Source organism: Channa argus, chromosome 18 (genome assembly GCF_033026475.1).
Source record: "Channa argus isolate prfri chromosome 18, Channa argus male v1.0, whole genome shotgun sequence".
Taxonomy (NCBI): domain Eukaryota; kingdom Metazoa; phylum Chordata; class Actinopteri; order Anabantiformes; family Channidae; genus Channa; species Channa argus.
The window spans coordinates 13,078,399-13,091,258 of NC_090214.1; the positions used below are offsets into that span (position 1 = coordinate 13,078,399).

Consider the following 12,860-nt stretch of genomic DNA (forward strand, 5'->3'; position numbering starts at 1 on the left):
TGCAAACACAATGTGGACAAATAGTCTCAACTCATCGATAAATTACTTTATCCCATTTACCAGGAATCATACAAGTGGTGTTTGGACGAGTGTTTACGACTGTTTGTATCATTTTTCCAAATGTCTACTGCACGGTAACACACAAAGATTAGTTACAGTACCTGCATCCATCTACTCTAGCCAACACCACTGTGATGCTGTGGACTAAGATATGATGCTGACAGCTGGCATAACCTGTATTCTCCACCGCCCCCCACCTCCCCCCGCCCTAAAAAAGTCATTCCATGATTAAAACTACCCTTACATGTAGTACAAACGTAGTAAAACACAGTCCATTAAAAACAACAGAAATGATAAATCATGTTGTTTGTTTAGAATAGAAACACCCATCGTAATGTTTCGCAGAATAGAAATTCGCCATTTAGCCCAGATTCAGAGCTTTAATTTAAATCAACATTAAGAACAACTGGTGGAGAACCCACTGATCCCCTTGACCTCATGTGCATTTAATTTGCTCGCGTCTCTTCCTCTACCGGCGATTACCCACGTGGGTCCCGTTAATCTGACAGACTGCACATGTTTACTGATTTCTATCATGGGAGCAGCCCGTGCCTGTTGCTGTGCCAGATAGAGCCGAGCAACCGGGGAAAAATCTGTTGGACAAACCAAAAAGAGAAGGAATTTATTTCTTTATTTTTTGAACAAGAAGAAGCTTTGCGGTTGATAAGGATCCAGCATTTACTTTCCACGTGATTCTCTACAGTTAGAGGAAGGCAACTTTGTGGAACCCCAGACAGTGTAGTGATTTGTTTTCAGCGCTTTCTTTCTTTTAACCGAGCGAGGAGAATCACCAAAGCTTAACCTGGTTCAAAAAGTGGATGTCTGGATTCTGCAACTCTGCTGAAATGATGCTCAACTTTGCACTACGCTCTTTTCCCTCAGTTGTCGCATTGGCTGTACTTGCTGCTGTCAAAGGTGAAACTGTTTCTGGTGACAGTCAATTCCAAATATTTATTTATTGGTTTGAATGGCTCTATCTGTGTAAAAGCAGACCCCCAGGACACTTTCACACATGAAAATAACATGGGCTGTCTGTTGCTCAGAGGCTTCAGCTGTGTTTACAAGAGGGGTTTCACAAAGATGAAATGAGTTCGGTTTTGTAAGTCACAAGTTGGAAAAGAGATCGTACACCTCGAGTAAGAGAGGGTAGTTGAGTAGTGAGCCTGAGAAAATAGAAACATGGGAGGAAATCTTTACATTTGGATTGTGAAAACTAATTTTGTTGCATGTGTGTGACTGGTTTTTAAAGGTTGTCGGATTATACTTTGTACTATTTCTAAGGGTTTTATAGTTACTACTGTGCCCTCTGTCTATTTCATTTTCTTTGTGATGAAAGTGACAGCATCCTCTCCAGTGTGCATTGGAAAGCTACATCTGTGGGATTAGAGAAGGCTGAAACTTAGGTTGCACAGCTGTTTCTCTGGTTGTTTAAAGATAACCTGGATTGGGGTCTATGAAAAGTACAGCTGTCTCTCTGTGATAACCATATCATGCAAAATACTACTTTGTGAATTTTCCTGAGTATACTGTATATTTTATATCTGTATCTGATATATGTTGATATTTTCCATTATATTGTTTATGTGAGGGACTCAACTATGCAGTTTTAATGCATGTTTCTAAGAGTCACAAATACACATGTGCTGTCTGACAGGCCACTAAATTAAATCTCACTTGTAATAGTAGTTATTAGTATTCTTCAGTCACAGCGTGTTGAATTAATGTCTGATTAATAAGCACTATATTTTATACTGTTTAACAGGAGCAAGGCTTCATTGAAACACTAGTTTTAATGTTTCCCTAACAGATGAGTGTCTTTTTCCTGACAGTTTATGATCAAACAGATTGCTAATTTGTTTCCATCCAAGCTGAGGATTATTTTCCCTTTTTGTGTTTTTCTGCATTGCATTGATTGCTTTGACCTGATGTAATAGTGGTTAATTAGGATATGTTGATAAAAAGTTGGATTTTCAACCTATAGGGCCTATGAACTCTTTTTAACATTCAACAAATCTCCCTCCCGTGTTAGTAGTACTGATGATAAAACCAACCTGACAGCACTGCAGCTAGAGGGCACAAACACTGCCAAAGGATGATTATCCAACTTATAACCTAAATCCTTTTAGGTAAATTAATTTCTTTACTATTTGTTATGAAGATTATTACTCTGAGTTTTAATGAGCAATTGGTGTTTATCATTAAAATTCAGTAATAATCTAAAAGACAAAATCTCACATCTGGATCATTAGCAAAATCAAATTAGTTGATCTTTGACCTATGATCTGTCCATAAAATGCAAAATAAATCTCTTTTTGGTCGTTTGATTATCTGATCTTGGCAACAAACGTGATGAGAAATAGACCATTACATTTGTATTATCTTTGCATTATTTTTCTGTTTACTTAGGGTTTTGTCATGAAGAAACTACGTGTACCAAAAGTCCTTAGCAGCATTGATCTGACAAGAATGATCATGACAGCTTCCTGTCTGCGTTTTCGTGTGGTACATTTTTAATATCAACTAATGCATGTGTATTTCATAATTTTCTGTTGCCTTCTGGAAGAAAATATTTAGATAGAAATGTATTCAAGAAATATGGCTTGGAATTCACAAAAGAAAGGGGGAGGTTCTGCTTTCCCCTACATTTGCCTTTGGATAAGTTATTTTTGTGAAGTAAGGGAAAGTCAAAATCACACATTATTTCTGGAGCATTTTAACATGGAGAGAGGCAAATTACCAAGTGTCTTTGGCAGGAGGAAGTGGGAGCTGTCACATACACATCCTGTTGGGACAAACAGTCATCCTGCAGAAGTTAGTAAAGAGATTTTTACCAGTCAGACACTGTATTTGCCATTTCGTCAACTCCATTGCATAGAGGTAGTACAGGAGAGTGGAAAATGTTGACAGGGACAAGTATAACGGAGACGTTTGGTACACATAAGGTATAATCACAGTACAACATTGCATTTATTACTAGAAAAGATAATTAAGGATATAATGTGTATAATTCCTTAAAGTGTGGCAATCTTTCAGAATTAATGTCTGAGTTTCATTTGACTGAAGGTGTCATTAGTGACCTGTGGATTTGCTATTGTTACCACAGGGTTCCATTTTATGCAATAGAAATTACACTGATGGCACAGTCTTTTTTTACTATTACTACACTTACAATCTGTGCACTCAGTAGACTTGTAAAATTCAGTTGGTTGCTTAGGAAAAGGTCAATAGTCTCTTAAACTTTTAGAGACAAGAATAGCAGAGTTGCAGGGTTTCGCTAGGTGCAAAACTGTTAAATAAAACAAAAATATTGTTTGTAGTTACACAGCACACCTCTTCACCACAAACACATTGTCTCTTTTGCTTTGCTTTCCTCTTTGTCAATGCAGAAACAATGATGCATCAACAAGTAACTGCCTATATCCTGAGTCTCAATGCACTTTGTTTTTTGAGACGAACAATCTCAATCCCACCCCCTTGTCCTTCATTCTTAGCTTTGTTTCTTCACTCCTGATGTCTTTGTCAACCCTGTATCCTTCCTCCATCCTCATCGAATATTTGCAATTACAGTTACTCAGTGATTTTGTCTATATCTAAATATCAGATTTGAAACTTAACATTGAAATAATTGCACTAATCCCCCTTTGTTATTTATCTCCCATCAGTGACCGAGAGCCTCAACATTGCTGAAGACAACATGTCCTCCACACCATCTGCAGTTTATCCCACTGTCAACTTTCAGGTCCTTAATACGGACCATGTATTTCTGAGGCAGGACAGTCCCAAGCCATCAGGGAACTCAAGTCTCAAGGCTTTTTACATCACTGCTCCCGGTGCTGGGCTACTGCAACAAGCTGTCAAGGCTTCATACGGCCCCATAAATGTAGATGCCCCAATTCCTCCAGATATGCTTTTCAATGAGCGCAGGATCCTGTCGGTCATTTTGCTCCATCAGATTCGTTCCTCATCCCCTGTTGTCAAGATCCTCTTCCACATGCCTTCAGAAAACAACATTGCTCTTGGACAGGAAAGGGTGGGGTCTGAGGAGGATAATGGCAAGAAAAGTGCTGGAACTAAGGCAAAAGACAGAGCACACTGTGTGACAGCTTACGCATTCTGGGAGATGAAGGAGGTTCGAGGTTCATGCCTGGTGTATCCAGGTGGATTCTGTGTGGCACAGCTGAAGCCAGAACCTGCATGGTTCGGCTCGGCCAGCAGATCAGGAAGCTCTAGCAGTGAAGCAGGAAAAACCGAAGGAAATAGGGTTCTTCAAGGGAATCTTGTTGAAGTCTACTTCCAGAGTCGGAGGGATCCGACAGGCCAGTGTATACCACAGGATAGCCTGCAACGAGTTGGAGTAGGTAGGGGAAGAGAGTCTGGGGGATCAGGGACACCAATGAGGAGGATAGGAAGTGTCAGGCTGTTCAAAACTTCACCTGGGAACCCCACCTTCCTTCGGCTAAGATTAGGAGGCTCTGTGGTCATCCAGGTCTCTTCTAAGCCCCTGAAGTTTAGAGATGTGGCAACTTTCTATGTTTTCCTGGCTAGTACATCTACAGTGGAAAGTTTCACGCTTAGGTGAGAGATCTTCATTCTTTTTCTTGTTATCAATATTGAAGTAATAGTTCGATATTTTGTGAAATATGCTTGCTTTGCTTCCTATTAGGGTTAATGAGCCGTGGCTTCTAATTGTTAAATTAACAAAAGGCCTAAAACTGTCAACCAATCAGTTTTTGTATGGATTAATCAAAAGAGTTATAGCATGGTAATTAGTGAGCTTCTGAGCTAACATGACAAATTGCTGATTGTAGCCCAGTCTGATGTGGAATTGATGTGATTTCTCAAAATTTCAAACTGTTCCTTCAGTGGGAAAAAACAGTATCACAGATTTCTGTAGGGGATTACAGACCTAAAGTGCATAAAATATCTAAGTCTTGGTCCTGGTGGATTGTGATCTATACTTTAGTGTTTGATATTACACTGGCCTCTGATAGTGTGAGTGCAGCTAGGTTGCAGTCCATCTCCCAAGCTAAACGCAGGGTCATTTAAATCCAAATTTCAAATCTCACAGTCAAGTATAGTAAGTTCCTGAGAAGTCAAGTCACCGGGCTGCATGTTCAATTGGAGCATTGATTCTCTATTTTTCTGAAATATAAATGTAGAATTAACATATTTTTCATTCTATACTGTATTAACAGGGCTTCAGTATTTTTAGTAGAGGCAAAGTCCTTTAAATGTAGCAGAATTGAGATGAAACATTCAGGTTCGTGTCCAGCCTCATAAAACCTGCCTAGTATTTATTTAATGTCTTTTATTTTTTGAGAAAATACTGACTTGTATTCAGGGCCCCACTCTTGGAAAGGCTTTAGATTGCCAGGTCTCATGTTTTACAGCGCTCAAGTTCAAGCCAGTTGCAGGTCCAGCTCAAGTCAGCATATCATATCTGCAAGCTCTGGCATGTTGCCATTTAACTGTATATTTCTAGGTTTAGAGTATTGTGGAAGTTAGAACTGCCAGAAAGCATTTTGATGGCTATGTAGAATGCATGCTGTTCATAATGTTGCCAGATTGAGAAAACAACTTTTGTAGAGAATAAACACACTTAGGCAGAGTGCATAATGTAAGAAGTAGGCCAACATGAAATTTGGGCTCTTATAACTAAATTAAGACAGGGCTTAAAATGTCACTTCCAGAAATTATACAACTATTCTGCTGACTTTGCAGAGACAACGTGGAATCCCATAAAATGTAATTATCACTAAAATATGCGAAGCAGAAAAAGAGACAGAAACTAAGTTGAATCATCCTGATGTACAGTATATTTGAGCATCTTCATGAAGGATAAGCTCCATGCATTTAAATGGTTACTTAAGGCACTTATTGCTGATGGGACTCGCCATCAAGGCCACGCAGTAAAATGCTTGAGTGCCAACATGACTTGTGTTGTCTGCCAGTTTCACTGGCTTCATAAATTACTGACATGTTATATCCCGTCTGTTTCTCAGTTAGTGGGGGAGTTATGCAGAGAAGTCTTCCATAAACAGGGAAATAATTGAGAAATGATTCACTGGTTTTCATATCTCAACATCCCACTAACATTTCAGCAAAGTTCTCTGGGTATTTGACTTCATAAATAATGCATCTATTTAATGGAGCAGGAAAACAAATAACTAACATCTTCCTGACTCCTTTGGGTAAAAGTAAACTTAATAAAAAAGCAACCCTGTCGCACCAAACCTTACAGTTCAATCTGTTTTTAAAGTTCCTCTTTGCTGCTTTTTGATGCACATCACTGAGTGAAATAAAACTGTTTTTATCAGCATGTTTCAGATCAGTAAGGTGTAACGCCATTGCCTTGAGGTTTGTGTTTAAGATCTTTACTCAGCTTAATGGTTTTGTTTAAAACGCAAGACAAATTTGACTCTAATCCCATGAGTTAGTGATATCATGCTGCCAGCATACCAGCCCTGGTCTAATCTGTGCAGGCAAATGGAGAGAAATGTTAGGATATGTATATTAATCCATAGGGCACGTTGATTGTCGTGTGTTGTGTGTCAGGCGATCTCAATGCTCTTCTTTACAATGAAAAACACAAATGTGAACACACACACACATACACACAGACCCAGTGACCTGAATGCCCTACTAGTATTGTTGAAATTACATGAAAATGATTTGGTTGAGAGACGCTGACCCTTTAACATCTGCTCTTGTTTTGACTATTTGGAAGGATTTAAAGTCTCTGCACCTGAAATTCCCCAAACTCAGACTCACTGACCGTTCCTCCAGTCAGGCCAGTAATTTTAGTCTGTGTATTTCTGACCTAGAGCCACATCCAAAATGAGATTGGACAAGAAAACAGTCCAGTGGTGAAGTCCACGTGAAGACTGGCTCTGAGGAGCTTGGCAAAGTGATTGAATCCTCCTGGGAAAAATCCTTGCTCCACTTCACTCTTTGGCCCAAGATTGAGTCCACTCCAGCAGGGTTAGGCCAGATAATCTGTGGCCCTGATTGAAAACGAATCAAGAGGTTAACCCTTTGGTGTAGAGATGATCTGGGCTGCTTGCCAGGATTAACTGTCTACATCTGTGGGTGTGTGTGTGTGTGTGTGTTTTGACATTCCATCATCCCACCTATTAAAAGCACACAGGCAGCGTATGCAGCAAAATTCATATTTTTCTTCTTTATCATTACATGAATACAAATGACATTTGGAACATCGTATTTTGAACCTAAAAAAGTGAAAAATATAGTTTCCTCAGCTCAGTGAAAAACGCCACCTTTTTCTTCTGCATGAATGAACAAGTTTTGTAAAACAAAGGCTGACTTTACAGGTCGATATCCATTCTCCCCCCCTCCTGTGGTCAGGGGCTCTCGGTGGTGACTGAAAAAGACAAAGGATGAGGGTAGAAGTGGCCAAAATGAGGTTTCTCTGCAGGGAGACTTGTGTCTGCTTGTGGGTGAGGCAGCCAGTGATCCAGGAAGATCCTGGCATTAAGTTACTGCTTCTCCACACTCAACAGGAGCCAGATGAAGTGTGTACCCCTCGGAAAGATGGCCATCAGGTGCTGCTGTCACTGACAAGCAGTGAAAAAACTGAGTCAGTGTACAGTATGTAGGTACCATAATTTGGTAGTCTGATATTGAGTAAAAAATCTATAAAAGTTTGGGCAAAGGTTTTTGTACATTACACTTGTGTTCAATGGAAACACACCTTACCTTATTTTTTCATTCTCTTTTTTCCTCTGTGGCTACTTGTTCCACAGTACGTAAAGAAATCAATAATTTATTTAACAATTATTTATTGTGTTACAAACATTTATTCAATCGAAATTGAGAATATTTTTGGAGATTTTCTCTTTGGCAGCAAGGTTGTGATTCAGAAATTAATATTTGTGCAAATATGATTTTCATTCAACAATTAGCTTCACAGACCAACTACAGTGTGCACATGGCCATGAATGATTGTATGCTGTATAAATGGCAAGAACTCTGACCTTGAACTTGGTATAGTGGTTATTGATTAGTCTGCTTTGATTACAAATCTGTATTTGTGTGTGTGTGTGCGTGCGCATCTGTTCTGGTATCAACAGATCCGACAGGTGATAGACGTTTAATGATATAGTGAATGTCTTTGCCTCAGTTTTCATGGACAATAGGCGTCCTTTCTGTGGCCACAGTCCACCATTGTGTCACATGCAGACTACACATACTCTACAGATTGTTTCCATAAATTTAATCCAGCCACACTCAAGAGAGCACCTCACTGAGTTTAAGGGTTTTCATATTATTCTCTCATGAATATCCTGCTGACAAATCTGCAGGGCCTGAATGATGCTCTTGAGAAGCATGGGCCAAATTCCCTCTGAAAGGTTTCTAGCACCTTGTTGAATCCCTGCCACGTGGAAATTGGCCTGTTTTGGAAACATATGGAACACCCACCCCGTGGCGAGGTGTCTGTGTGGGTGCAGATTGGAAAATCGTTTTAAAAGCGTATTCACTTCACCTCATATCACATTTCAGCCTATTGCTCAAATAACTGCTGACCCAGTCAAACAATATTTGATGCAGCAACTTATCTGAGAGACGTCTGCTTTAAAAACAAAGCCTTCGGCGATGGTTAGACCTGCAGGACGGTCTCGTCTGTTCACATTATTTATAATAGGCATTCTCTCTCCCTCTTCTAGAGAACTGATGGGTATGTCTGAATCAGACACCTGATTAACTGATTCCCTATTCTCCCAAGGGCTAATGGGAATTAAATACCCCTGCTAATTCTCAGTCTGCCGGCAGCCTGCGACACATCAGTCTGTCAGCGACTCGCCTCATTAGCCACAACATTAACAACTAAACATACAAAACATGTACATGTATAAACAGAAAAAACATGCAAATGCACATAGTTCTTAGTATCCTGAACATGGTTATTTGTGTCAGTGTACAACCAGCAGGTACAAGACATGGCACATGCACAAATTTACAACCCCAATTACAAAAAAGTTGTGAAGATGTGTAAAAGGTAAATAAAAAAGAATCTATTGATTTGCAAATCTCATCAACCCATATTTTATTCACTAAGTAAATTTTATTCAATAAAACATAAACAACATATCAGATGTTAAAACTGAGACATTTTAAGATTTCATGTAAAATAGTAGCTCATTTTGAATTTTATGGCAGCAACACATCTCAAAAAAGTTGGAACAGGGTGATGTTTACCATTGTGTAGCATCCCCTCTTCTTTTAAAAACTGTCTGTAAAAGTCTGGGATATGAGGAGACCAGTTACTGAAGTTTTAGGAGAGGAATGTTGTCCCATTCTTTTCTGATGCAGGATTCTACCCACTCAGCAATCCTGAGCTTTTGTTGCCAGATATTTCATTTTATGATGCACCAAATTTTTTCTGTCGGTGAAAGGTCTGGACTGCAGGCAGGTCAGTTCTGCACCCAGACTCTTCTCCTGCGAAGTTGTTCAGAATTGTTGTGAATGATGCAGTATGTGGTTTAGCATTGTCTTGTGAAATAAGTGAGACCTTCCCTGAAGGAGACAGTGTCTGGATGGTAGCATATGTTGCTGTAAACCTCTATGTACTTTTCAGCATTGATGGCGCCTGTCCAGATGTGTAAGCTGCCCACGTCATAGGCACTAATGCACCCCCATACCATCAGAGACGGTACTGTTAACAGGGAAGATGGTCCATCGCCTCTAGTCCGCGGGACACAGCGTCCATGGTTTCCAAAAACAATTTCAAATTTTGATTCATCTGACCAAAGATCAGTTTTCCATTTTGCCTCAGACCACTTTAATTGAGCTTTGGGCCACGGCGGCGTTTCTGGATCGTGTTCACATATGGCTTCTTCTTTTCATGATAGGACTCTAACTTACATTTATGGATTGCACAGCGAATTATGCCTGTTTTTAATGCTGTGGCGCCTCAGGGCCTGAAGATCACATGCATAGTTTTTTTCTGAAATTGTTCCACAATTTTTTGCAGTTTTTGTCACAGATTGGTGAACCTCTGCACATCTTTACATTCCATGCTCCTTTTATACCCAGTCATATTACTGATGTGTTGCCAATTAACCTAATTAGTTGTCAAATTCTCGTCCATTTCTTTTTGATTTGCAGCAATTACTTTTCCATCCTTCTGTTTCCCCTTGTTCCAACTTTTTGCAGTTTAAACATCTGATATGTTTTTTATGTTTTGTTACGAGTAAAAGTTTTTTTTGGAATTGGGGTTGTAATAGTTTCTTTTCAGGGCCACAACACTGTCTAAGTGCAGTGTCTTACTTTTGCTGGTATATGATCAAACAATAATACAGTGAAAGAAGCTTTCAAAAGCCACTCACATAAATTCTCTTTAGTGATTTGAATACGAATAGTCGTGTATACCATACTTTAAACTAACTGCACTCTGTATGTGTATGTAATTACTGCAGGGCAACAGTAAAGGCAGGCCTGTCGTTCAGTGCAGCTCGGCCCAGTGACCCAGTGCTGTGGGACATCGTAGTGGAGCCTGGCAAAGGAGCGACCCCAAACACTGTCTCTGTTGTCTGCCACAGGAAAGTTGCTATCACTGCAAAGAGGTCAGTTAGCTCCAAGTACAATAACTGCAGCCCCCATCGCTTTTACAAATACTTACACACACACAAACAGAAAAAAGTCATCATCTGTTATCGCTTCTCAATGTGTTTTATTGCCTCTGTTTTCTGAGATTTCAATAATCCCCACTGGTACCGTGATCAGTTATCGTGAAAAAATATCCTCAAATTACATTCGCTTCACAGAACAGGGAAATTGAAAATGAATGCTTCTTTTTCCGGAGGAAAAATAATAATTTGTGACCTTGTTCCTTGTTCCAGACTGTAAGCAGCCACAAAATGTAGTTGTTGTCTGTGTAAAAGACTGTGTTGCTGGATTCGTTTTCATACAGAACAAGAACTTTTTATTGATTTTTTTGGTCACTTTTAGCTGCACAGCTGTCTTCTTTCTACATTCACACAACCTGTCTCAGATATATTATCTCAATATATGCCCATTTTTATTGTGTAATGCTTTTCTTATCTAAACATATACATGATAATTTGATTCTTTTTTACTTTAAGAAACACTCTACCCTACAGTGCTTTAAATTTTTTTTAACTTATTAGATTTATTTATTTCACAGCGCTTTCATTGCCTATTTGGCACGATACACATCAGAAGATTTAATCATTGTTGCTGATGTTGTGGCACACACCAGCAGCCACCTCTGCCCAGCAACTTCACGCCCACACAGGCACACACCACCCACTGTCCAGCCGACCCACTTAACCATAATCATCCACAATCATGGCCACGTTATCCAGGCTTAAGCGCTTGCACGTTCAGAAGGGAAGATTAGGAAGGAGAGAAATTGTTGTAAGTCATATCCCTCAGACTTTGCTCTCACCAGGACACACACACACACACACACACACACACACTCTTAATACATACTCCCACCTCTGTCCTTTGAAGCAATAAGTCAAAAGGTTTACTGTTCCTAATACATGGATTTCTAGGAAATAGCAACATTAACCGCTTCTCTTTTTCTCCCTTTTACACATCCTCTCAGTTTTTCTTTTCTTTATTTTGTGCAAATCACTTGAGCCCTGGAATAAAAATCTATCCAGGTCAACTTCAAGAAAATACTGGAAGATAAACACCATGTCAGTAAAATGTAGTGAGCAAATTTAATTGGCCTAGGTGTAAAACTGTAAATTTGCCAAAAACATTCAGTATTCAGAAATATTGTAAAGGTAAAAAGACACATTAAATATTCATTTGCTTTCATTTAAGATACTAATATAATATTATTTTACCTTTTTTCTAACTGTACTGTACATTTACATGAACATTCTACGAAGGTTGGTAAATTAATGCTGTAGTTTTTCATTTTGGGAAGTACATTTATTTGCTTTCTTGCAGAGGATACCACTTCCACGTTAATTTGAAATTACTGCCAGCCAGTTAGCTTATCTTAGCATTAAGACTCCAAGGAGAAATCGGAACTGTTACTTTCCTAATGTTATGACAATATATCTTATTAGTTTGATCCATGAATAAAAAGAATAAAAATCTTAACTGGACTGTGTTCTAAACCTTTTAGCTTACAGACATGAAAGTGATATCTTGTTAAGAAAGTGGATAAGTGGCATTTTTCAAAAAATGATGAATGGGGAATAAAGAAGGTGAAGCTCACAACAATCTGTGTTTACTGTAGGGTGACGTGGGCGCCATCTTGTGAGGATCTGATTGTGTTTCTGTTGAGGGCAGTGTTTATTCTGTGTAGCCACAGTAAGTGCTGCTGCCGCAGTAGGTCAGTAGAGGAGTCCTACTTTACTGTTTGCCAGCTTGTGATTTAGCAGATCTTGCATGAAGCCACAGTTGTTTTTTTCCAAAACCAATGCTTGCTATTGCAGTTTAATTTCTTCAGGAATGGGTGAAATGTCTTCATCTTCTCTTCCCATTACTTTCAAATACTATCTATCTATACGACCTTTTAGACAAAACAAAAAATATGCAGGTAGCCCATTCTTATTACTGTGGAAGACACGGTTAAACAGACCACATCGGTCAGAAGATGTCACCTGCATCCCCCAACAGTTAGTATGGCCTGACGTAGCTTTAGATTTTTTTATTCAAGGGGAATGATCACTGCTCCAGGAATTTATTTTATTAAAACCTCAAACCATTTTCATCTTTGTTGTAAATTGATGAGAAACATTTTGTATGCTCTCCATTTTTTTGTCATTTCACTGATTTGTGACGTGTCAGTGATA

General features: G+C 39.1%; 1 protein-coding gene across 1 annotated transcript in view; it reads left to right on the top strand.

Moving 5' to 3' along the window:
- Nucleotides 1-633: 633 nt before the first annotated feature.
- The window catches only part of si:dkey-1d7.3 (transmembrane protein 132D), a 28,814-nt gene continuing 16,587 nt past the window's right edge, over nt 634-12,860 (top strand). Inside the window, exons 1-3 of the mRNA XM_067485275.1 lie at nt 634-975; nt 3,723-4,635; nt 10,497-10,643. Coding sequence (XP_067341376.1) covers nt 879-975; nt 3,723-4,635; nt 10,497-10,643 — 1,157 coding nt within the window. The 5' untranslated portion in view covers nt 634-878. The remainder of the gene's footprint in view (nt 976-3,722; nt 4,636-10,496; nt 10,644-12,860) is intronic.